This window comes from Equus asinus, chromosome 23, assembly GCF_041296235.1.
Source record: "Equus asinus isolate D_3611 breed Donkey chromosome 23, EquAss-T2T_v2, whole genome shotgun sequence".
In the NCBI taxonomy this organism is placed as follows: Eukaryota; Metazoa; Chordata; class Mammalia; order Perissodactyla; family Equidae; genus Equus; species Equus asinus.
In genome coordinates, this window is record NC_091812.1 from 19,757,425 (window position 1) to 19,784,116 (window position 26,692).

General features: G+C 41.8%; 1 protein-coding gene across 5 annotated transcripts in view; it reads left to right on the top strand.

Annotated features, from left to right (window-relative positions):
- Window positions 1-26,692, top strand: part of LOC106827211 (solute carrier family 28 member 3-like) — a 52,457-nt gene that overhangs the window by 13,647 nt on the left and 12,118 nt on the right. For 2 of the 5 annotated variants that reach the window (XM_070495407.1, XM_070495410.1), the window contains 10 exons: window positions 1,182-1,262; window positions 3,187-3,312; window positions 4,945-5,075; window positions 7,808-7,976; window positions 8,375-8,572; window positions 12,680-12,761; window positions 13,492-13,590; window positions 13,819-13,939; window positions 14,821-14,972; window positions 22,337-24,250. In XM_070495407.1, coding sequence (XP_070351508.1) covers window positions 1,182-1,262; window positions 3,187-3,312; window positions 4,945-5,075; window positions 7,808-7,976; window positions 8,375-8,572; window positions 12,680-12,761; window positions 13,492-13,590; window positions 13,819-13,939; window positions 14,821-14,947 — 1,134 coding nt within the window. In that variant the 3' untranslated portion in view covers window positions 14,948-14,972; window positions 22,337-24,250. Of the gene's footprint in view, window positions 1-1,181; window positions 1,263-3,186; window positions 3,313-4,944; window positions 5,076-7,807; window positions 7,977-8,374; window positions 8,573-12,679; window positions 12,762-13,491; window positions 13,591-13,818; window positions 13,940-14,820; window positions 14,973-22,336; window positions 24,251-26,692 lie in introns of those variants that run through there. The other 3 variants (XM_070495408.1, XM_070495409.1, XM_070495411.1) reach the window with 2 other exon arrangements.

Here is a 26,692-nt window from a genome sequence, read left to right on the forward strand (position 1 = left end):
TCTATCTCAGGGACTTCTGACAGGGCTTTGACTTGCAACCCACTGATATCTTCATGACACCTTAACAATTACTTCTTTAGCCACAGAATTGACTCCTACAGGTCCCACACCTGCCGGGGGAAACAGCACTGTCCTCCGTCTTGGGACCACCCTGTGCCTTATGCAGAGTCACTGCTTTTCCACAGGAGGTTCCAAAAGGGGGCACTCTGGTCTGGAAGCTGCTGGGAATCAGAGCAGGAAGGGGAAGCTGCTTTTCACTCCTCAGGGAGTTTTATAAGCCCATAAATTTTTTTTTAAGTCTAAAAAGTTAATCTCATTCCTGCTGGCCCAATAACTGTTAGTCCTACAGTCACATGTTAGACCAGAAATCTACGAAACGTGTAAGCTGATTTGAGCGCACACGAGAGCGAGGCCGTGCACACAGGGTTTGGGCACAACCCAGCCTTCCTTGGATCCCTGTTGATAAATAAAATGGAGAGAGAGAGAGAACCAGAATACCAGCAGAATTCACAATTTCAGCAAGAGCACCAAGGCCCACAATTTTCCAATTGTTGATTTAAGCATTCAGAACTACTGTGCCCATGTCTAAGGAGAAAGAATGCCACAGGAAGTCCCCATCCTGAGGTGGACACCACAGTCTCCAGTCGGAAGGGCCACTACGAAAGTGGGACCATAAAGCACATCTGCTTGAGTGTTAAGTAGAAAAGGGCAAACGTCAACTACGCGCCACTACTTATTAGCTGCATGGTTTTTGGCAAAACAGCTAAACTCTTCTGTGCCTCAATTTCCTCTTCTATCAAATGGGCATAATTATAGGACTTCCCTTTAAGGGTTATTGTGTGGATTAAAGCGTTACTCAGATCAAGGGCTCAAAACTGCCTGGAATGCAGTAAGCCTGCCGTTACTGTCAGCAATTATTATAACTTATGACTCGTCCACAACGCTTCAGTGGAAATTCATTCGCATGATGTTGAAAGTACGTACAATGACTCAGACTTACCTCTCCAATAGGAGGGTCTGATTGGCCTGCTCTGAGGACGAGGTAAGATGTCCTCAAAGTTAGCACATTGCTGGCCTGCCCACAGTTGTTGAAGGCCTCAGCGTTTTCCTCCAAAGATTTTATCCCTACTCTGAAGTGTACAAATAGCTCCTCACTGACTTTGTCCCTTGCCCCCTTCTAGATTGGATGGCTCATGCTGGTTACTATGGGATCATCTCCTATTGAGTCTGTAGTTGCTGCTGGCAATATATTCGTCGGACTTGTAAGTTATAATATCAACAAAACAAAACAAAACACCCCTCTGAAATGGACTTCCAGAAAGTGAAATAAAAAAATATGATGGTTTTATTTCTTTTAGTGTAGAGGGAAGAGTGTCAAAATAAGGACCCCTCAACATTAAGAAAGTCCAGATTCCAGAGAGAGAAAAAGACAGAGACAGAGAGAGAGAGAGAGATCCCTTCCAAGAGTCTCAATGCCGATTGCGGCATTGGGGTTCTGGAAATTTGATGGAGAGGACGAAAAATTGAGTCATTTTGTCAAAGCTTCTCATGCAGAGATTCTCCACCAATCATTTCTGAACTTATAGAATTGTTGAGGCCTCTGGCCCACCCTTCAGAGGCGAGCAGCTCATTCGCTCACATGGAGTTCACCACTATCTCGAACCTGCAAACCTGTAGCAGGCAGCCTCACCTGCTGTAGTGTAAGGCTAGGGCGATGAAGGAGACCAGGAAAGGCTCGCACCTACAACTGTGCAGCTGTATAGATATCTGAGTTCATTCTCAACTTGTCTGAACTGGCCAACAGTCTGTCTTTGCTGAGCCTGAGGAACAATGCTGACGACCAAAAGCATTTTCACTCCCCATTCCATCCCATGGTTAAATGCTCTTTTGCCTGAAGTCCATTTAAGCAAAGAAATATGATGCAAAAGGAGTGTCTCTCAAAACAGCGGCATTCCTAAGGGACGGATGAGTGAGAAATAGCAATAGTCATCCTCATCACTCTGCACATGGAGCTTCAGGCAGAAGGGAGTCACATACCAAGGAAACCAAGTGTGAGTGCTCGCTAGCACGGCTGCCCAAGGAAGTTGGATTTGAAGCAAAAATAGTCACCCAGAAAAATACATGGCCCCGGATCCCAGGCTTATGACTGCTCCAGGCAGCTGAGCCTTCTTCTCGGCCAGCCCAGCCTGCTAACCTGGAGCACAGGCTTTAGAGCAGGGCCCATGCTTCCTTCCCTAGAAGCTCAAATTATTATAATTATAGTCGTAAGATCTCTCTGGACTAATTAGGGCACCATCTTGAGTTGATTCCTCCTACCTGCGGGGTAAGAGGGCTCATGTACTGAATTTCTATTCAGTCCATAAATTGACGCTCAACACATTCACTCTTATAGAACAATTAGAAATAAAGGGGAAAATTGTAAAACTGCACACATGCTCAATTTGATACCTAATATGCTAAAAGTTCAGCTATTATTTATGAAGAGCCCGAGGCTGTAGGCCACCTGCCTTCCTTGAGAGGACTCAAGCCTTTACAACTACATGCTACCTGATTCCTTTCCACCCAGGAGGAAGAAGGGGTCTTGATTCTCAATTAGGAAAAGGCCTCTGGGCACCTGACCTTGTTATTTTTTTTTCTGCTTGTGTCTCTATTTCCCTGTGGTGTCAGCAAAGAGGTTTAAGGTGTATCAAGATGAAGCTGGAAGATGCGAAGTCACGGTGGCTTCAGAATCCCCAGTTCTCAAGGCTAGGCCACTGGGCAGAGGTTCTTGGCCAATGATTTTCCAACCTTAGAAAAGTGTCCCCAGCCAGCAGAGTCCAGTCCCAGGCTAAGTGGGGGCCTTGTGTGAATTGGCCTTGCACACTTTGCAAACTTTACGCATGATTTTATATGCACATTCACCTAGAGTTCAAATGACCCAGACAGCTAGGGTGTAGTTCTCAAAATCGAGCATGCATCAGAACCACCTGGATGGCTTTTTAAAACAAGATTGCCGGCTCCAATGCCCAGAGTTTCTGATTAAGTCTAAGAATTTGCATGTCTATGGAGTTTTCAGGTGATGCTCATGGAGCTCGTCTGCAATCCACTCTTAGAAATACTGCTTTACAGGATGGAATTTTGAATAGATTGGCATACCCTCCTAAGACTTAAAAGGGAACACTTAATCTGGTCACTCTTCATTTCCAGACGGAGTCTGCACTGCTGGTCCGACCATATTTACCACACGTCACCAAGTCTGAGCTCCATGCAATCATGACCGCTGGGTTCTCTACCATGGCTGGAAGTGTCTTAGGCATATACATTTCTTTTGGGGTAAGAATGTTTGGGGATCAATTCATGGAAAATGCAACCTCTTCTTTCTTTGCTATTGTCATTTCTCTTTTTCTTTACCACTGCTGCTGGATAAGGAGGCCAAAAGAGTGTCCTTTTTTGCTGGATGGCTGCTCACAGCTCCTTTGGCATTTGAATGGAGTCCCCCAAAGGAGTTTTGGGGCTTCACTTTTATATCCCTACCACCCAAATGTGAATCATATCCAACCATGGCAGAATGCAATCATATTATGAGGCTACTTTGGCTGAAAATATAAACATGTGAAGAAAAAACCTGTTACACTAGTAAAGGCAATCTAAACCAGAGGTCAGCAAAGAATGACCCATGGGCCAATTCTAGATCACTCCTCTTCTCTTGTAACTGAATGTATACTGGAAACCAGCTACTCCTATTTCTTTCTTTATGGCAGCTTTCATGCTACAGAGTTAAGTAGTTGTGGCCCAAAAAGCCAAAAATATTTACTCTCTGGTCCTTTACAGAAAAAGTTATCTGACCCTGACCTAAAGCAGTGGTTCTCAAACCTTTACTGCACATTAGAATCACCTGGGAGCCTTTAAAAGCCCAAATACCCAAGCCCATCCCCCAGAGTAATTAAACCAGAATCTCTTAATATGAGACCCAGGCATCAGTATTTTGTTAAAGCTCCTCAGATTCCAATGTACAGCCCGTTGAGAGCTGGTGGTCAATAGCATAGGGATGGAGAGCCTTATGATAACTGGGGCATGTGCCCCAAGCACAGAGCCAACAAGCCACATACAGATGCAACCCCCATGGGAGAAATGAGATCAACAGCAGCCGTGTGACCCAGGCCACTGGGCGTTCTTACAATATAGGTGAGTTTCACTCCAGGACTTTATCTGGGCCTCGGAAGCTGATCAGCAAGAAAAGGGAAGAGGAAAAGGGTGAAGGAGACCTCAGGAAAAGCACTTTGATTGGATCCCCAGATGATCCCCTCTGCCACCACTGTGGGAATGCCACCTGCAGAAATGTGCTGGGTGGAATGGGAGTGGGGAGGGGTGCTGATTCTGGAATTCTGAAAGGATAGGGAAGAGGATCCAGAAACAATAAAGGTGTGTGGAGGGGAGGGGAAAGAGTGTAAGTGCACTCCTCTGCAGTGAGGAGAGCAAAGATGCTTACACATCACAGGGACTCTGTGTAAAGGAGTGTTATGTAAAGGCACAAACTTTCAGAAGAGCACAAGGAAGACAGAGAGGGTGGTTTCCGTGCCCGCAGCCCCAGACATCCCCATCTAAATGGAGATGTGATGAAATATGAGCTCTAGGGACTGTTTGAACATTCCAAAGGACCACAGAGAGGTGGAGGGATCTGTGAAAGCTCCTACAGAACGGGATTAATTCTCTTGTAAAATAATCGGACTTTGGTTTTGTGCCTCTCTCCAGGGATGTGGTCAGTTCATACCAATTCCTCCCTCTGAGTCTCACGGTGATGCGAACTTGGCTCCCTGAGCTCCTCCAAGCCTCCAAAGAAACACTGTTTTCTGGCATAGATGCAGTTCCTGCCCTTCTCTTCCCTAGTGAGGCTTTTGAGCCATTCTTCCTGAACACAACAGAAAAGCTAAACCTAAGTTGGCCTTCTTTCTCCTAAAATCGCAGATTTCACCTGCCCACTTATTAACTGCTTCAGTTATGTCAGCGCCCGCGTCATTGGCTGTGGCTAAACTCCTTCGACCTGAGACAGAAACACCTAAAATAACCCTCAAGAATGCCATGAAAATGGGAATGAGGTAAGTGAGACACATTCACCTCATTAATGACTATACAAGCTGGGGTGTCAGGGAGTTCCACATTCAAAGTACAGCAAAAAATTGACAAAGGGAGCATAGTGAATTATAGTATTAAAGTGAATTTAATTTCCCAATGACTATTAGACTTCACCCCCAAAAATCCTGTTTCAACACTTGAAAACCTTTTTTTTCATTGAAATATAGCTGACATACAATATTAGTTTCAGGTGTACAACATAGTGATTCAACATTTATATAAATTATGAATTAATGACCACAGCAAGTCTAGTAACTATCTGTCAGCATACAAAGTTATTACCATATTATTGACTGTATACCCTATGCTGTACATTACATCCCCAAGACCTCTTTATTTTGTAACTGGAAGTTTTTACCTCTTAATCCCCTTCACCTATTTCACCCACCCTCCCCCACTCTCCTCTAGTGACTACCAGTTTGTTCTCCGTATCTTTGAGTTTGTTTCTGTTTTGTTCTGTTTATCCATTTGTTTTTCAGATTCCACATATAAGTGAAATCATAGAGTATTTGTCTTTCTCTGTCTGACTTATATCACTTAGCATAATACCCTCTAGGTTCATCCATGTTGTCACAAATGGCATGATTTCGTTCCTTTTTATGGCTGAGTAATATTCCATCGTATGTATATGCCATGTCTTCTTTATCCATCCATCTATCAATGAGCACTTAGGTTGCTTCCATATGTTGGCTATTGTAACTAATGCTGTAATGAACATAGGGGTGCATATATCTTTTTGAATTAGTGTTTTCATTTTCTTTGAATAAATGCCCAGAAGTAGAATTGCTGGATTGTATGGTAGTTCTATTTCTAATTTTTTGAGGAATCTACATACTCTTTTCCATAGTGGCTGCACCAATTTACATTCCCACCCACAGTGTACGAGAGTTCTCTTTTCTTCACATCCTCACCAACATTTATTTCTTATCTTTTTGATAATAGCCATTCTGACAGGTATGAAGTGATAATTTATTGTAGCCCTGATTTGCATTCCCTGATGATTAGTGATGTTGAGCATCTTTTCATGTGTCTGTTGACCATATGTATATCTTCTTTGGAAAAATGTCTATTCAGGTCCTCTGCTCATTTTTTAATTGAAGTTTTTGTTTGTATCCTATTGAGTTGTGTGAGTTCTTTATGCATTTTGGCTATCACCCCCTTATTGGATACATCATTTGTGAATATCTTCTCCCATTCAGTAGGTTGCCCTTTGGTTTTCTTCATGGCTTCCTTTGCTGTGCAAAAACTTTTTAGTTTGATGTAATTCCATTTGTTAATTTTTGCTTTTGCTGCCTTTGCCTGAGGAGACAGATCCATCAAAATATTGCTAAGACCAATATCTAAAAGCTGACTGCCTACCTTTTCTTCTAGGAGTTTTATGGTTTCAGGTCTTACATTTAAGTCTTTAATCCATTTTGAATTTATTTTTGTGTATAGTATAAGAAAGTGGCCTTGTTCCATTCTTTTGCATGTGGCTGTCCAGTTTTTCCAACACAACTTATTGAACGGATTATGTTTTCTCCCTTGTATATTCTTGTCTCCTTTGTCATAGATTAATTGACCGTATAAGCAGGGGTTCATTTCTGCACTCTCTATTCTGTTCCATTGATCTCTGTGTCTGTTTTTGTGCCAGTGCCATACTGTTACGATTACTATAGATTTGTAGTATTGTTTGAAATCAGAGAGTGTGATGCCTCCAGCTTTGTTCTTCTTTCTCAAGATTGCTTTGGCTGAAAACCTTTCCAAATACCTGAATGTCATTATATTTCCTTGACTTCAATGTAGATATTTTATTTTAAATATAGTGTAGTGTTCACTGAGCTTTGATTTAAAACTGTTACAAAGCCATAGAATGACCATTTCTGGAAGTGTCTTATATGATAGGGAAAGAAAGTGTGATATAGGTATCCTTAACCCCTCTTTGGTTCATTTTCTTTTGCCCTGTGCAAAACAAATTAAAAGGGTGGAAAAGACTAAGGTATTTAGGATGTTCAAAAGTATTTCATTAAAGAACAGAATACATCAACAAACATGTTTCTGAGATTCACCCCTTGTTTGCATGTCATAACCATGAATGAAAAAGCAAGTTGTCAAAAACTATATATATGGAATATGTGTGATTCCACTTATAAAGTTAGCAGATGTGTGAACCTACACAACATGTTATTTAGGGATGCAGATATATAGGGAAATTGACAAGAAAGGGAATGATGAGCAACTTCTAGGGAGTCAGTTACCTCAGATTAAAGAGGATGAGATTAAGGAAGGGCACTGGTGGGGGGGGGGGCCCAAAGGTGAGGGTGACCTTCCATTTCTTACCTGATGGATGTCCTGGCCTTCCATGAATTATTAGTGTTTATACCATGAATATTTTATAAATATTCTCGGGTAGCTACTTTTAAGTATAATTTTTAAAACCTATAATATTTTTATCTTTTCTCAACTTTTTAATAATAAATGCCCCCAATTAAAAGAGTAGTGTAACAGTTATATACACATAAGCCCATCACCTACACTCAGTAATTATAAATCCCATCATGATTTCATGGAATCCAGGTGAGGATTTTGACCACGGCATGGGCCTGAGAGTTTGTCTCTCCATCTGAATGAGCTCTGATTTCCCCATATCTACACCTCTGATGTCCATCTGCTGACAGCTCCTTGGTAATTCTGCCATTGCTATTTTTTGATAAAGTGATTCAAGGAATCTCCTAGAAGCCGCATCACATGGAGCATCCTCATCCATCTCCGTGGTAGCACACATCGCTGTGAATCTGATTGCCTTCCTGGCCCTGTTGTCTTTTGTGAACGCAGCCCTGTCCTGGTTTGGAAACATGTTTGACTACCCACAGCTGAGTTTCGAGGTATATTCTATCACGTTTCTCCTCCATTTTGTTTCTGCCCATCTTTGTTTAAAAATAAAATAGGTTTGTGAATCACCTTCCCTTACTGCTCCAGTGCACTTGTACGCAAGCACCAACCTCTCATGTATCCCCTATCTTCCCACAGCTCTTTCTCTGTCTCCTGTGAGACTCCTTCCCCCAACATACAGTCATTCTCTCCATCCCAAGGATCCAGGTCACTTCATATGACTAATTCCAACCTTGACTCCTAATGAATAAATATGGACAAGGGTATGTGAAGGGATTTCTGTGCCCACAGGTGACACAGAGCGGATGGGAACAATCTCTTTGTGAGGGTGAGGCAGAAGAACGGGAGCAAATCACAACTCTAACAAAATATCTGTTTTTGTTTTTTGTAGATAATATGCTCCTACATCTTCATGCCCTTTTCCTTGATGATGGGAGTGAACTGGCAAGACAGCTTTATGGTTGCCAAACTCATAGGTTATAAGACCTTCTTCGGTGAATTTGTGGCCTATGAGTACCTCTCAAAATTGGTGGATTTAAGGAAAGGATCTGGACCCAAATTTGTGGATGGTGTGCAGCAATATATGTCAGTGAGTAAATATTTTGATTTTTCAGTGCACTTCTTTATCACATACATATGTTTCATCAAATCGTTACTGGTGCCTCTTTATGTCAGGCAAGGCACTTAGAATATGACAAAACAGACCCCAAATCCCAGAGCTCATAATGAGCACAGCACCTCATAATTTTCAGTTACATTGAATTAATCAATGTGTGTTTTTGTGTGTGTAGAAGCACAACTAATCTTTACCACTGTGATCATTTACTGTTGAGCGCTGTGGGTCCAAACCCAGAGTGATACGAGCTGGGACTGGAATAACCCTATCAACAAGCATTTATCGAATGCCTTCTGTGTGCAATGTACCTAGGAACTGAGGCCACAGCATTGAACAAGTGATGAGGCCTCAGCCCTCGTGGGGCTCAGAGTCTAATGATGAGGAAGCTCTCTTCCTTTCAGCTTAAGCAATTCTTTGGACTCCGAGAAACTGCCTAAAGGCAACCTAGTGCCTGGACATCCTAACGAAGTAGTGAGACACAATCACTGCTCTCCATGTAGGTGAGGGAAGAGAATCAGCTCAGGGTCTGTGGTCTGAACCTTTGAGACAAGCACCTAGAACTATGTCAGGACTTCAGGTCAATAGCCTGCAAGGAGATGCTCATGCCCCCTTGGCCTTGGATGGGAGAAGGGAGCTCAGGTGAGGCTCTTACTTGGGCCATGTTTGCAGCTGAGTCTCCAACTTCTATTTTCCTAACGAACGGAATTGTCACACACGGAAACCCCCAGGGAAATGGTGAACATTTCTGACCGCCACCGTTGCTCCTGGAAACAATCTATTTGGAATCATGTCCTAGGTACATATTGGACTTTAAAATGAAAGGGGAGGGGAAACATGCTGCCCACGCTTCTACCTGAGACGGCCCACCTCTGAACAGCCCCCACTCTCCAGCCTCCCAAAGACCAAACATGCACATTTACTCCCACGTGTTACACAAAATAACAGCACATCCCAGGAGAGTGTTGATTTGTGTGTTCTAATCAGGGCATTTGACTCACACATCTGATGTGAACAGTGACTCTGTAGGTCTCCTGTTTCTCAAATGCTCATTCTTCAGCTGAGCACGCAGTGGGGCTTGGCCAAATGTCCTCATTGTCTGGATGCCACCACAAACCAGCTTGCTTCCCTGCCAAAAGTAAACCATAGGCTCAATTAAGTGAAATGTTTTCCATCCCCAACTGCCAGTTGCCAGGAGAAAGTAGTTTTGTTAATGAGCAAAGCAAGCTCACAGGTCTGGCAGTGCTGAGCAGGTTTGTGAGCAGGTTAGTAAGAGGATAGAGATAGGCCAAGAGAGCTGATTCGGGTTTGGGGTGAGCCCCAACAGGGGCAAGATCAAAATGGGGATGAGTCCCTGAAATTTCTGTTTATCAACCAAGAAGTGGTGGGGGTGTCCCAGTAGTCTGGAAAAGGTACCACATGACTGAAGTGTAAGATCTGGGTCCATGAGGCAAAAATCCTGTGTGTGCCCACTGCTGACCTCCATCTAAGGTTAGAGGTCAGAATGTGTATGTCACACTTTATTACTCCATTTTCTCTTTCTTAGAGTAAAGATAAAATTTTTGCATGTTTGCTTGTTTGTTTATACATAATACATTTCATGGCACAGAAGTCAAAATGTGCAAAAAGGTATAGAGGGAAAAGTGAGTCATCCTGCCTATTTCTCTGGCGCTAGCTCCTCTCCCTGTGCCATATCATGCTCACTGTTCTTAGCCTTGCTCTTTGCACTTAATAACATATCTGGAATGCCTTTCCATACCAGTGCCTGTGACACAGAATTCTATTGTATGAGCACACCATAATTTATTTTATCCAGTCCCCTGTTGATGAGCACTCTTATTGATATTTTGCTATTGGAAGTAGTGCTACGATGACCGTCCCTGTACATATGGCATCCTTGCTCATGTGAAGGAGAGCTGTAGGATGTCCTATTAATTTCCTTGTGCAGTTCTTTCCACCATGGAATCTTGCACATTTATGGGCAAAGACAGAGCGGAATCATCCCAGCCTCCTCTTCCTCTTCTTATAAAACCCTACGTGGCCCCATCTGTGCCCCCCTCCGCAGATCCCCAGAAAGGAGAAAGAGGACTCTCGAGCACTTCACGCCCTCTCCCTCCCCATGGTCTCCTAATAAGCGGGCCTGTTTTTGAAGCCAATTGAACTAAATGAAAAGCACTAGACAGAGCAGGGGACGAGGATGAGCTTTTCCAGAAACAGTGGACTGCTCAAATACTTGATATATTTTATTTTCCTGCCTGCTATATGCACGCTGAATGAACATATCAACAAAGGAGTTCTCAGAAACCATGAAAAGAAGAGGGGCTTTCTCAGCAAAAACTTACCATGACCACTCGAGTCTTGAATGTGGGCTTTAAAAAATCCAGTTGGTGAAAGAAAAGAAAGGCAATACCAGTTTTGAATGTAGCATTAGCCTGGTTTGTTCTTTGAGCCAAATCATAGATTTTTCAGGATTTGGGGGGAAAAATTATTGCCTCAATTGTGTGAGTGCCTTTGCCAGATTGGGTGTGCCTCCGGCGAACAGTGAAATGCCCTGGCTCTTCCAAGCCTCCATTGTCAGTCCCTCACCCTGAGAAAGAACCATCTGGCCTGAGCAGCACCTCTTGCCTTCAGAATAGAGAAGGAGGGCCACGCTCATACTTGGACAAATTCACCTTCCATCCTCTCACAGCCCTGTGAGACGACAGTCCATTCTTCCACCTCCAGGGGGCACCTAATGTTCCTATGGGCTGCTCAGAGCTGAGAAGCAAAGACGGGCAAGCACACCCCATGGCCAGATGGAAAGGACTCCTGTGATAGCTGTGAGCTGCCTTTTTACTGATATGATTCCTTTCAAATTATATTCTTTTTACTGAAGTACAATTTACATACAAAAAAGCTCATTTTTGGTGTACATGTGAGTTTTGACATATGTATCACCTGTGTCACCACGACCACAATCAGATATAGAACATTTCCATCTCACCTAGAAAATCATCCTCATGGCCAGTTGTAGTCAACAGCCCCCACCCCCACCCCAACTCAGTCTCAGTAGCCACTGATCTTTCTTTCACCATAGATTACTTTTGCTTCTTCTACAATTTCATACGAGTGGACTCACATAGCATTCATGTTGTTGCCTATATTAGTCATTTTCCTTTTTATTGCAAAGCAGTTTTCTATTTTATGGAAATCCACAATTTGTGTATCCATTTGCCTGTTGAAAGATGTTTGAGTTGTTTCCAACGTGGGACTACTAGGAATAAAGCTGCTGTAAATATTCATGTACAGTCTTCTTGTGAGCATATGTTTTTATTTCTCCTGGGAAAATTCCTAGGAGTGGACTGCTGGGTCATGCAGGCAGTGGATGTTAACTCGATAAGAAACTGTCAAGTATGTTTGTATCTTACAAACAGGCTGTCAGGTTACATTCTCACCAACAATGTACAAAAGCTCCAGTTGCTCCACATCCTCACGAACACTTAGTATCGTTCACGTTTTTAGCCATTTTAGTGGAAGTGTAGTGGGATCTCATTGTTTTAACCTGCGTTTCCCTGGTGACAAACACTACTGAACATCTTCTCACGTGCCTATTGGCCATTTGCATGTCCTTTGTGAAACCTCTGTATTCGTTTATTACGCACTTGTCTTCTTATTGAGTTACAACAGCTCTTTATAATTCTCAATAAGTCTTTTGTCAAATAAATGTAACGTGAATATTTTCTGGGACTAATTTTGTGTCTTCCGGAGCTGGTCCTGTGCCTGGCACATTGTAGCAGGTGACCAGGTCACACTGAATATTAAAAGTTGTCATTGAGCAGAAAGTTGCATTTGTAGAGGCCAAGATTACCAATTCCAAGTCCTTTGTAGAGAGTCTCTGAATCCACACAGCCCCTTTCTCTCCATCGAAATGGAAGGGGAAATGGAAAAAAGAGTCTAGGAAGCAACAGGTGTTTGACACCGTGCACTGTGCACTTATTTGTCAGTATCGATTCTGTCGTCAGAATAGGAAGCTCAGTTAGGGTGTCAGATTTACTAAGCTGGTCACACCATGTATGCATCTGTGTGTTTATGCTTATTTTACAGATTCATTCTGAGACAATTGCCACTTACGCTCTCTGTGGCTTTTCCAATATCTGTTCCCTAGGAATGGTGGTCGGCGCATTCAGTAAGTGAAAAGAATATTCTTCAACAACAGATGTGATGTGAACCTGCTTCAGATCTCCACGTTGCTCTGTAACATCATTCAAATCAGGAAAAGAAGGCCCTGCAAGGGCAGTAAATCCTTTGGGGTCTATTTGTTATCCCTGCTCTGCAATGTAGTTCCCTGTTAGACCCAAGCTAACATCAGGAAGAACCTGCCCAAATGCACAGGTGCTTCTCCAGCCAGGGGTGACACATGGCTTTCACTTCACATGCCAATTCCAATAGACTTATAATGGACACTGGAGAAGGATTCTGAGGTCCAATGGAAGTTAAGGGGGAAAATGCTGTGATTCATGAGTGATGTCTGCCATGGGCACAGACGTGGATGGTGACAGATGAGTTGCAGATGTTTGGGATCCTCCCTTGCGATGCATTTGCCTTGCTGTGCCCTCAATATGCTGTGTGCGCCCTTTGGATGAAACTTAGGATTTGTCTCTTCTGTAAAGAATGGAAGCCTCTGGGCCTTTCGGTGTGGACAGACTTCTTTTCCTCACACACCAGAGGACTTCTTTGGATGTGGAACTTATCATTAAGCTCTTGAATCTTGAATTTCTGAGCTAAGTTTAAAAAAAGAAAAGAAAAGTTAGCTTATCTGAGACTCCAGCCCCAGAACAATTCTCAGAGGCTGAGAACTTGGAATTCTAATCAATAAGCCTCAACATTAACCTGATATCTGCTTCCATGTTTCCCAGCATCCATAGCTCCTACCAGAAAGCGTGACATCGCCTCAGAGGCAGGGAGAGCTCTGATTGCGGGGACCATCGCCTGCTTCATAACTGCCTGCATTGCAGGTACTGCTTCCATTCGTTGTGTCCTGTGTCCCTGTGCCCACAGCTCCCAGGGGGCGGTGCCTCCAACCTTATATGCAGTGTATGCTGTGCAAAGAGCTGAGAGGCAGAGCCGTGTTAAGCATGTCGTGAAGTGAAATGTATGGAGCTTGGTGGACAAGCTAAGAACAGAAGGAGACTTCAGTGACTTCATGAATTGATAAAATCCGTGGCGCTCTGTCCCACTTCTAGGCATCCTCTCCAGTACTCCTGTAGACATCAACTGCCGTCACACATTAGAGAACGCCTTCGCCTCCAGCTTATCTCAAAACACAACTGATGTGGTGTCCTGTTGTCAGAGCCTACTGAGCAGGTATTGTATTCTTGATCATAACTTCTTTATATTCATTATTAATTTAAAAATTAGACCTAAAGACCTCATCCACTTAGCTTTATGGCTTCATAACGTACTTTATTTAAATATGAGAACCTATGTGGCAATTCTAACCTCCTTTCATTTTGACGCTTCTCAGCTAAGACTAGGACCCATAGCCACCTAGTGTCACTCAAGCATTTCACACGCCCCCGCTGTGTGTTGGGCACTTGGTGTGAATTAGCTCGCTCACACCTTGCAGACACTGTGTAAGTTAGGCACTGTTGCTTTTTTAAGCGTTATATAAAATCAGGCCCTGGGGAGACTATGTCACTGACCCAAGTAAAATGAGTGCAAGCACAGTCAAGATAGAAAGACCCAAGAAATCTGGGTCTTTCTGCTCACAGAGCCCATGCCCTTAACTAGGACTGTAGTACTCTAGTACTAGTTATGAGGTGCTGCCTCCCTTTCAAGGGGATCAGGCAATGCAGACTGCCCTGACAACGTGGTGATGGTGATGGGCCATGGTAGATGAGGGGCTGCCAGTGCCCCATGCCGGCCACCCCCTCCCTGTACAGTTTCTATTTGCAAAATCAATATCCCCACCCCATCTGCCCTTCTTAACGTGCAAGTGTTTTATAAGGATTAGTTCTATCCTTTCTTTGTTTATTCTGGAGAAAATAGGTGGAGTCCTTGAAGCCAAACAGGATTTGAGAGTCAAAACTAATTCTTTGGTGCCTCTGTCCTTAACACACCCTAAGCTGAATGTGAGGGCGAAGTCAGCTCCCTGTCCTATGCTATTTTTAGTGTGTCATCTTCTGCTGATCTACTGTTTCCGTCTTCTAAGGCTCAGCTAACTGTTTCATTCTACTTTCTACCAGCACTGTTGCCAAGGGTCCTGGGGAGGTCATTCCAGGAGGAAACCACAGCCTGTATTTTTTGAAGAACTGCTGTGAATTGTTGAAGCCATCAACACTGAACTGCACTTGGATCCCTGATCAACTCTGAGTTCAGCCACTTCTCCAACAGAACTGTAAGTGCAGATGCTGAACTTTCCGCTTGGGGGAGAAAAAAAAGTTATTCTTCACAGATTGGTGTTTCCATCATGGAGTCAGGTTTACCTGGAAAGAAGAAAAACAGGAGTGAACACTTCAGATCTAGAGCATCTCCCTCCCCTCCTCAGCCCCGTCCCCGCTGAGAACTACTATAGTGTCCCAAAGTGAGGTGTTGTCTCTAGTCCCCAAAATGTCTTCTGACCTTAGAATTTCAGGACATTTAACCAGAATGCAGGTATAAATGATGGCTCATAACAACTGGGCTGTGACTCAGCCATACTCATTAGTGTGAGTTTCTGAGTAGCCCAGAGTGACCCACTTTGAAAATATATCAGGTGAGGTCTCTCTGCTTTCACCCTGGCTGAGCTAAAATAGCCTAAATATGAATCTCAGGTGGAGCAGGACCAGTCACATATCACCCACTCATTACCTGCCCTGAGGAAGTCCCACAGAAATCAGGAGTCCTTCAGGAGAGTGCCTAGAGCATTCCAACACTAGGTTTTAAATGCTGTGTGCTTCGAGTCAGCTTAAGCTGAACTATGCTGCAATAACAAATAATTCGAAAACCTTGGTGGCTTACAAGTTTATTTTCACTCATATTATGTGTTTATTGAGGGCCAATTTTGGTCATATTCCACGTTGTCTTCATTTCCAGGACCCAAGCTAAAGGAGCAGCCCCTATGTGGGGCATTGGTCTTATGGGAGAGGGAAAAGAAAGGTGGGGACCACATTATGGCTCTTAAAACTTCTGCTAGGAAGTGACACCCTTCACTTCCACTACATTCCATTATCCAAAGCTAGTCATGTGAAAAGCATGAAACAATAGCCATAGATGAATTATCCTGTCATAGGGAGGGATAGAGAATATTTGGAATAAATAATATGGTATACCACATGGGTATATAATATCCATGTCTCCCTTCAAGAAGTCAACATGTTATAGAGCATAACTGTAAGCATATTCATGTGCAAATTTGGTTATGTTCCTGGTGACAAGACTGGAAAATGGTGCTACGCTTTAGTCAAAAAACCATGTAAGGACCATTTGAAGAACAAAACTAAGTTCTGATTAAGATGTGAAAACCTTCCATTGATACTTCCATTGACCAGGAGAGCATCAGCATCAAACTTGCTTAATGGGTATCAAACAAGAACTTTCCACAAACAATGGTGGGGTGCTCTTTAATGAAATGCTCATCATCAATGCCATTAACAGCATAAAGACCACATTTTCTGAGAAAACACAAGCACTAATGACTGGATTAAAGGGTGATGCACACACAAAAAAGAATGTGGAAAATGTTTCAGAATATCTTAAGTAATTTATATGTTTTCCTTTTTGTTCATGCACAAGAGTAATTCTTTAATCCATGTGTAAACAGTTGTGGTTTCTTTATGATAGTGGTGGTGGTGATGAAGGAGGGAGTTAAATGCCCAAAGGACTCTTAATCTCTGAAGTACTATATATTAGGATATTTCTACTTATTGATCATTTGTATCAAATTTTTCTTGGAACTCAATGTGTCCCTTCAGTATTTAGAGTTTGTTTTATGAAAATACATTTACCTCTCTCTCCCCTCCGTTCTCAGTGCTCTGGTGTCAGCCTTCATAAAAGCCTGTGGCAGAGTGTGTCAGGGATGCCAGTTATTCACATGTTGGATCTCCTTTGTCTGTTATCGCTACTCTTTTTTTCTCCTTTTAACTCTTTGCATTTTTCTATTCTGTTTTAGTCCCAAGAATCTCTTTCTAAGAGAATCTCTGTGCTGTTTCTAGTGTGCCTCTCTGGCCCAGTAATTTTCAAATTCTGTCTGTTGCCATTATTATTCCTTAGATGTTTGTAGCTTTTCTTTGAGCTTTTTTTTTATTTTAAGGAAAACTTAATTACTGCCCTGTTTTCTTCTTTTTCAAATTCAAAAAGTAATATCTATTTGTAATAAAAAATGATGATATTATATGCACACACATATCTTTCTCCCTACTCTGTTCACCTCAGCTCTCTTTCTAGTGCCACACACCTGAAATTATTATTAATTAACCAGCCTATGCACCTTTCTCCAAACATGTATAAAAATATGGGAATTTGTTGTTTCTACACAAATAGAATGAGCCTTTTTACATATCATCTTCAACTTCTTTTCACTTGGCAATACACTTTGGAAGTTCCTACAAGTCATTGTATATAGTTCTACCTGTATCCTTCCCTTCCTCCTAGTGTGTGTGTGTGTGTATGTACAATTCTACATAAATGAGATAATATACATGCTGGGGATGGGAGGAAGTTAGACATTTTATTGTCTTTCTACTTGCTTTCCTCTTCCTTTCTCCTGCCCCGGCCCACCACACACAGGTAACCCAGGTTCAATAACTTGATGTATAGCTTTCCATATTTTTTCATGTTTAGGTCATATTTTACAAACATGTCAATCTATGGAGGATTGGGATGGTACTTTTACAATACAAATCTTCCTCGACTTACAATGGGGTTACATCCCAATAAACCCATCAAAAGTTGAAAATATCTTAAGTCAAAATTGCATTCAATACACCTAACCTACTGAACATTATAAGAGCCCAGCCTACCTTAAACATGCTTAGAACACTTACATTAGCCTACATTTGGGAAAAATCACCTAACACAAAGCCTGTTTTATAATAGAGCACTGAATATCTCATGTAATTTGTTGAATACTGTACTGAAAGTGAGAAACAGAATGGTTTATGAGTATAGAATGTGTATCGGTGGTTTACCCTTGTGATGGCGGGGCTGACTGGGAGCTGCGGCTGCCCAGTGTCACAAGAGAATGTTGTACCATATAGAGTATCGCTAGCCCAGGAAAAGATTAAAATTCAAAGTACAGTTTCTATGGAATGCATATTGGTTTTGCACCATTGTGAAGTCAAAAATCATAAGTCAAGCCATCATTAAGTTGAGGACCATCTGTACTGGGATTGCTCACATTTCTATGCAGTTTACTTTTCTTCTATAACAATATTTGGTGGATAGTCAAGTCCACTGGCATAATTTTTCTTTGCGAATGCTTCATAATAGCCCGTGATGTGTACATATATGTATGAGCCATTCCTCTATGAACAGGGATCCACTTTCTTTCCAGTTTGTTTTTCTTTTGCTTTTGGGCTACTTTGAATATTTTTTGTCCATTTACTGTACGTACTGCTGCTTTTATTTTCTTTAGGAGTGCTGTCTGATGGAAATATAATGCAAGTCACATGTAATTTAAAATTTTCTAGCAGCCACGTTAAAAAAGTAAAAAGAAACTGGTAAAATTAATTTTAACAATATATTGAACCCAATACATCCAAGATATTATCTCAATGAGATATTTTACATTCTATTTATTGAATAAGCCTTTAAAATTGAATGTATATTTTATACTTAGAGCATATCTTGAGACACTAAATTTTCATTGGCAATACTTGATCTGTATTTAGATTTCATAGAATTTACAGTTAAAAAGTAAATTTACCTACCTAAGTTGCTCCAAATACACTTAAAAGTTTTCCAATGGAAACTTCCATTTCGAACTGAAATGAGCATCATTTTTAAATTGAAATTTTAGGTCCTCTGTTCCATATATGAAAGAGTTCCATATTTCAAGTATTGGCTACCATACTAGATAGTGAAATTCTACGACATGATTTCCCAGGTGAATTCAAGTGTGTGTGGATATTTGATATTAATATAGGTTGCCAGATTTCTTCTTAGAAAAATATATTGTCTTAATTTTCATCTGCTTCATGGTATAATCTTTCTGATGTGTTTTATTCATCTACCTCTGTGTGTATCTGTGATATTTTTAATGCAACATGTTCACATAAGTCTCATGCTGATTTCTTTTTTTAATATTGTCCATCCTTGAGCTGAGGATGGGGTTACTATTCATGAGCCATATGAGAAAAGATAGTAAGGGTAAGGACCAGGTGGGTGAGCTGGTGAGCACTTTGGGCTTGTTACCTCCAGAACCTTCTGAATCCCCTGTGCATGTTGTGAGTGGCTCTGGGCTGGCTGGAAGTTTCCCTCCTCCCAGTGAAACCACCTGATGGAGGTTTTGGAGATTTTGGGTGATGTCCTTGCTTTTCTCTAGCAGACACAGAAGGTGGAGAGCTGTTTGCTCCCCCAAATTCATCCTCCACCCACCCACTCATAGTCTCCTATAAGAGCAAAGATGGAGTGTTCCTGTGTTTCCTGTGTGTTTTCTCAGTTGTTGTCTGAGATCATCAGGGCTGACAGCAGGTTGCTGTCCATCTATGCACCCTGACCATGTTTCAAGCCAAGGCTGTGACATCTATTTTGAAGAATTCTGTACTTTGTCTAGTCTGCCCATGATATTTGAAGCCGCCAGCCTTCTCTCTGTGTCTATCTTCACACTAGGTACAGTTTTCACTAATCTGAAAACCCTTTTTCAAACACAGCATTATGGGTCCAGACATGAATTTTTCCAAATTTCAATGAAGAAGGAAGTTTGCTTTACTGCTTCTGTTCTCCTTGTTGTTCTCCATTCGTTTGCAAAAGGAGAGGGAGGAGGTAATGGCATTTCTCTCCCCAGTCCAGAAACCATGGTTATAAACAAATTCTCTGACCCTGCAGAGGCCTTAGGGTCTCAGCCAAGAATAGACTGGAGTCATGGGATACGGGGAATTTTCTTTGATTTTTTTTTCCATTGGTCAAATCAGCACATCCACATAGTTAGATCTAAGTGAGAAGGTCTCTGGAACTACACAGATCACCAACATGCATTCATTTTGCAAATACCTCCAACTAATTGCTTCTCTATTTCTGTAGTTTAGCTAGGCTGGTAGGCCGCTGTGAAGAGCTCAAGACGCGCACTTGCCCTGTGAGGCTGACTTCCAATTACAGAGCAATTCCGAATCAGGCACGCTCATGAGGAAGGTGCTGAAAGACAGTGTGCCGGGAAGGGTTAAACTACCCGCGTGCACTGGAGCAGAGGAAGGGAGGCAACCAAACACATTTAAACAGGCAGGAGCACGGGACTTAAGGAAGGAATGCCTGGTATGGGGGCACTACGGGGAGCTAATGAGCCATATGGTCCTGAGAGAAGCTACTTTTTACAGCTTGTTACTTTAAAAAAACAAAACAAAACTTTGATGCTAAAGCAAAAAGAATACATTTACCCATTCTTCTTCTGGCTCTAAAGACAGCACAAGCTTATGATAATAATTATACTTTCCTTTACATTACAAAGGCACTGTGACTGCCCCCTGGATGTAGGGGGACTGCTTTCAACCCTGCTCATTAGTGGGCTACTTGGCAATTTCATTTCAAGAGACTCTAGAAAGTAAACAAAGAGTCTGCTCCAAGCCAGCCCTCTTACCCATAATGCCTTTTGCAAAATGCGAAGACAGTGACTGATTTTAGGGATCAGCCTGTAGCCATGGAACAGAGAAAAGCCCTCAGATGACAACCTTGAAATGTGGTCCTCTGAAAACTGACAACCAACTGCTTTACCATGAGAAAGTAGGATTAGGAAAAAACTGATGTCTTACAAGCCATGTTAACATGTGGAATCAACCCTACATCTTCCATGCTCTGGGCATGCTTCTGGAATATTCATGAAATAAGAGGATGGCAGAACCCTAGGTCATTCAGAAATGCTTCAGCTCCTCTCACCCCCCCAGTCATGTAGAGCCACCAAACCCATGGCTAACAGCAGAGCTGGGGCAGAGTCCCTGGGTCTAATCGGAATCCCTTCAACTGCAGAGCGCCTGCCTCCTTCCGTAATTGTCCATACTTCTGTCTCACTCCTAGACGACTAATTCCTGTGTGTCTCCAGTACCTAGGATCTGGCATCTAGTAGATATTGGGCAAATGTTTATTCAATGAATGGATGAGTGAATATTGCAAAATGGCCAACTTTGACATAAGCAGGAACAGTTAATTGGTTCACCATTAAAAAACTTTTTAAAAACCTCATCTAAAGTGCATACTCCTAATAAAAGTTGCAAATGATACACGTGTATAATTGAGAAATTGGAAATTTCCACCCACCTCAATCTCATTCCCCATAGGTGGGCACTGTTAACACTTTGGCGTCAGTATTACTTTTTCTCTCCATCTTATAAACAATACAGTAAGCTACAACTATCAAGCTGGAGTGGATGCGTCTTCTTTCCAGCCCAATGCCTCAATCACTTCCACTTTCCATTTCTTGGCAACTTCAGGCATGTGATTTTTCTTGTCTACAATATTAACTGTGTTCTACAATGATCAGTAAACACAGTTCCGGAGACTGGCCTTCCTGATAATCTATGAAGCCAGCCTGCAGTTTAGTAGTATTGTCTACACTGAAGCTAAATGGAATCATTAAAAGCATCCCAATACCCAACATAAATAGGCATATTTTAAATAACCAGATTCTTTCTGCCTATATGAGCAATTGTTCTATCACATTTGGAAAAGCTGTTGATAGGAAATGGAAAAGCACAAGCTGGTGGCTACTTCCTGCAGGTGTGGAAGTATAACTCAGCAGCTAAGAGTCCAGCTCGGACGCTGAACTTTTAGGGTTCAAATCCTTGCCCTAAACACTAGCTTCATTACCTTAGATATTTATGCAACCTCTCTGTGCATCGGTCTCCCCATCTGTAAAATGCAAATAAACATCTCCTTTCTCATATTTTTGTGAGAATTAAATAAGTTAAATCATGTGCAGCACTTGGAAGAACGCCTCACAGAGAAAGGCTGTAACATGCACTCTTCACTGAGGTATAATTTATACACAGTAAATGCACAGATCTGAAGTATACAGCTTGATGAGATTTGACAAATGTCTACACCCAGGTGACTTTCACCCCAATCAAGACGCAACACATTCCCATCATTTTAGGAAGTCCCCTGGCGCCGCTTCCCAGGCAATCTCACCCCCTATCCCCCAACGTAAGCCTGATTGACTTTCTTTCTCCCAAAGATCAGTTCAGATGAATGGTTCGGAGAGAACTTCATACAAATGGAGTCACACGTGCTCTTTTGTCTCTCATTTTTCTGAGTGTGATGTATTTAAGTTTTATCCAGTAGGTCGTTCTATTTATATTGCTGAGTGTTATCCCATTGTATGAAGAAACCACCATTTATGAATCCATTCTACTCTTGATGGACATTTAGAGTGTGTTCAGTTTTTGCAGAATATTTGTTTTTGAAAGAAGCTTCTATTTGCTGCCATTGTTTGGGTGTTTCGGAATATTTCGAGCTTTGCAAATATAAACTGGAGCGTGAAGAAGGCGTGGTGCCCTCATGGGGGCTACTACTTACCGCCCTTTCTCTCCCTCGTCATCTTGCCGAGTCTCTTTACTTACACGTTGTTCTTCACAGGGATTGTCAAGATCACTGGCTTCAGGCCACAAAATGGAAGATCAGTGATGCCAGAGCCTCAAAGGGAACACCAGGCCACTCTCGGCTGAATAGCACGTTGATGAGCCTGCTCCCACACGCTACATAATGGTCCTTTCACTGTGCTGCATTCTGAGAAAATCACTTGGCTTTTCTAAGTCTCCAATAAAAAAGAGTTACATTAGCATTTGACCCCACAGGGCTATAGAGGAGGAACATGAGTTAAAAGAATACAAGAAATGCAAAAAGAACACTTTGTAGTTTGAACACAGTGTAGGAAAGCCTGATGCGCATGCAAGGTGAGCTCTGATCATAACAGACTTGCAAGGTATAGAAGCATCCGTCAGCTGGAAACTTTGTCACTTAGGAGCTGTAATAAATTTTATGCCATTTATGGGAAAGTTTGGCCAGTTCTTAAAAGCACTTGTGCATAGCAAAGACCCTAATTTTCATCAGAGTTCACGCATCAAAATTCAACCTGTCCTTTTTGAGAGGGACATCTCAAACAGCCGAGAAGTATTTGCTCTCTTTGACCACCCATTCCTCAATGTCCGGCCATAGAAAACACCTTATCCAGAAAGTGAGGGTTTCTGCATCTACTTAAACCAAACACAAGGAAACTATGCTTTGGGGATTCAGGAAAGGTCCTGCTGTTGCTGTCTGACTTGTTTTCATAGCAATAGACTCCAAAGTCCTCAGACAAGCACAATGTGGTCACAGAGGCTGCAGCTGGACCCTCAAGAAAGTTCTTTCTTAAAAGCTACTGAAGTATTCAGAAAGAATTCAATCACCATTCCCTCTAAAATTCACAAGAGGTGATCATCTAGATGACCTGAAGATAAAGTGAATTTCTTAAACGCTTTCTCCTCCCTCTTACCAGTAACATGCTTGAGGGGAATTTTATTGCAGTTATAGGTTTTTACAAGTGCCTCTGCTCAGGTGGATGGCACAGACGCAGTCCAGACATCAATAGTGAGGAACAGGGCAGACCCGGAGAGCTTCCCCAGCAACTGGCCGGAGCCCGTGTGGGCCTCAGAGGATAAGGCAGGGGTCCAGGTTCTGGAGGAGGCTCCCTGCGTTGGCCACTGCGACTGTACCAGGACAGGCGCTCAGAGGCATTTTTGCCCCTCCCGTTCTCACAATAGCTTTTATAAGATGCTTTACTGCAAAAGTAATCAGTTATATTTGTTGTATAAATATATGCATAATCTTAAGAAAATAAAAACTTTACCTATATCCCAGCACAAAAATATGAGTGCTAACAATCTGTGATGTATAGCAATTCAATGTATGTGTGTGTGCACGTGTGTGTGTACAATACTTTTAAAGTGAGATAACTACTGTGATTATTTTGAGGCCAGCTTTACCAACTTAAATATATCATGAACACGTTTGCACATTGTTAAACGTTCTTCTACATCATATTTTTAAGTGGCTGCTGAGCGTCCCGTGTGTGACTGTACCATAATTTATCCTGTCTCCTGTGGTTGGCTGTTATGGACATTTCCCATTTTTCATGATTATTAACACACCAGCAATAAACATTCTTGTAGCCAAATCTTTACACGAATTCACGATTAGTTCCTTGTAAAATATACAAAAATGCTAGAGACACATAGAGATTTATTACCCAACAGAATGTTTCCTATCTTATGCTAAGCCTCAGGGCGAAGCCAAATGATCCATCTTTGAATGGATATTTCTCCAGGACAAAGCCAGTCTACCTATGATCAAACTCCTAGACTCTGCTGGCCTTCAAGAAGGTGGTTGAAACACGACAGCAAGCCTTGGCTCATGTGGGATTTCATGTAACCACTGACATCCACTTTGTAAAAATCCTTGGTAAATGACACACTGGGTTATCTTCATCTGATTAAAGGTGAATTTTCTAGTGTCAGAGTTGGAACTAAAAATTAGTTTTCCTGCCAGCCCTGGTGGCCTAGTGGTTAAGTTCAATGCACTCCACTTCAGTTGCCTGGATTCGGTTCCCAGGCAAATCTTCCTCAGCCAAAAAAGGGATGATGTTTCTATTTCTTCCGTGGGCTTTTTTACTGCCAACACAGATTCATTGGGTATGAATAAAACAAAAGTAAGTTTGAAGGCTAACTCCCAACCATTCTTAGACCCAGTCTAGGAGGAAAGAAGTTCTAGTCCAGAGAGAATCAAAAAGTATGGTCCCCACCAGCACAGTTGGATACAGGGTGTAGTGACAGCAGGGGAGGGGTGAGCACTGTATGGGTCCCCGAGGAACGGGTCTGTTCACCTCATCAAGGGAGGGCCAGCAATTTCACCAGCAAAGGCAAGATCCAGAATTGTGTGTCCCACCTCCTCAGGTTTCCCAGGAGAGCAGCCGTGGGTTCCCCTTTGTGAGGAGAGGGGTCAACTCCCCATACTCATGGTTCACAAATGGCAGCCTACTGTACACTGTTCTGTATCTGGGCTCTTTTTCACTGAATAATATATCCTAGAGCGCTTTCTAAATCACTACAAAAGATTTCGTTCTTTTGTACATATCATATGGATTTACTATAATTTGTTTAGTACTCTTCTGTTCATGTTGTATTCCATGTTTTGTAAAACAAACAAAAATGCTGCAAATATGTGTGAGGATACTTGTAGGAGAAATTTCTAGAAATGGAATTGCTGAAACCTAGGGCATGTACATTTATGATTTTGGAAGATGTTGCCAAATTGTCCTCCATAGAGATTTTTTTAATTCTTTTTTTATTGCGATAACAGTGGTTTATAACATTATGTAAATTTCAGGTATACGTCATTATATTTCGATTTCTCTGTTTATTCTGTCATATTCATCACCCAAAGACTAATTGCAATCCATTACCACACATGTGCCACACACCCTTTTGCCCTCTTCCTTCCCCACTTCCCCTCTGGTAACCATTAATCCGATCTCTGTTTCTCTGTGTTTGTTTGTCATTGTTTTTGTCTTCTATTTATGAGTGAGATCATATAATATTTGACTTTCTCCCTCTGACTTATTTCACTTAGCATAATGCCCTCAGTGTCCATCCATGTTTTCACAAATGGCTGGATTTCATCGTTTCTCATCACTGTCTAGTATTCCATTGTGTATATATACCACATCTTCTTTATCCATTCGTCCCTTGATGGGCACCTAGGTTGCTTCCAAATCTTGGCTATTGTGAATAATGCTGCAATGAACATAGGGGTGCATCTGTCTTTATGTATTTGTATTTTCATGTTGTTTGGATACATATGCAGCTGTGGAATAGCTGGATCATATGATAGATCTATTTTTAATTGTTTGAGGAATCTCCATACTGTTTTCCATAGTGACTGCACCAGTTTGCACTCCCACCAGCAGTGTATGAGGGTTCCCTTCTCTACATATCCTCTCCAGCACTTCTTATTTCCTGTCTTGTTAATTACAGTCATTCTGATGGAAGTGAGGTGATATCTCATTGTACTTTTGATTTGTATTTCCCTAATACTTAGTGACGCTGAACATCTTTTCATGTGCCTGTTGGCCATCTGTATATCTTCTTTGGAGAAATGTCTGTTCAGATCTTTTGTCCACTTTTTAATTGGGTTGTTAGTTTAGAGATGTATGAGTTCTTCATATATTTTGGATATTAACCCCTCATCAGATACATGGTTTGTAAGTATCTTCTCCCAGTTCTTAGGTTGTCTTTTCATTTTGTTGTTGGTTTCCTTTGCTGTGCAGAAGATTCTTAGTTTGATGTAGTCCCATTTGTTTATTTTTTCTATTGTTTCCCTTGCCCAGTCAGACATGGTACTTTAAAATATGCTGCTAAGATCAATGTTGAAGAGCATACTGCCCATGTTTTGTTCTAGAAGTTTCATGGCTTCAGGTCTTACATTCAAGTCTTTAACCCATTTTGAGTTGATTTTTGTGCATGGCATAAGATAATGGTCTAGTTTCATTCTTTGCACAGGGTTGTCCAGTTTTCCCAAAACCATTTATTAAAGAGACTTTCCTCTCTCCCTTGTATGTTCTTTGATCCCTTGTCAAAAATTAGCCGTCCATAGATGTGTGGGTTTATTTCTGGGCTCTCGATTCTGTTCCATTGATCTGCGTGTCTTTTTTGTGCCAGTACCATCCTGTTTTGGTTGCTATAGCTTTGTAGGATATTTTGAACTCAGGGAATGTGAGACTTTCAGCTTCATTCTTTTTCTCAGGGTTCCTTTGGCTATTCTGGGTCTTTTGTTGTTTCATACAAATTTTAGGATTCTTTGTTCTATTTCTGTGAAAATGTTGTTGGAACTTTAAAAGGGATTGCATTGAATCTGTAGACTGCTTTAGGAAGTATGGACATTTTAAATATGTTACTAATT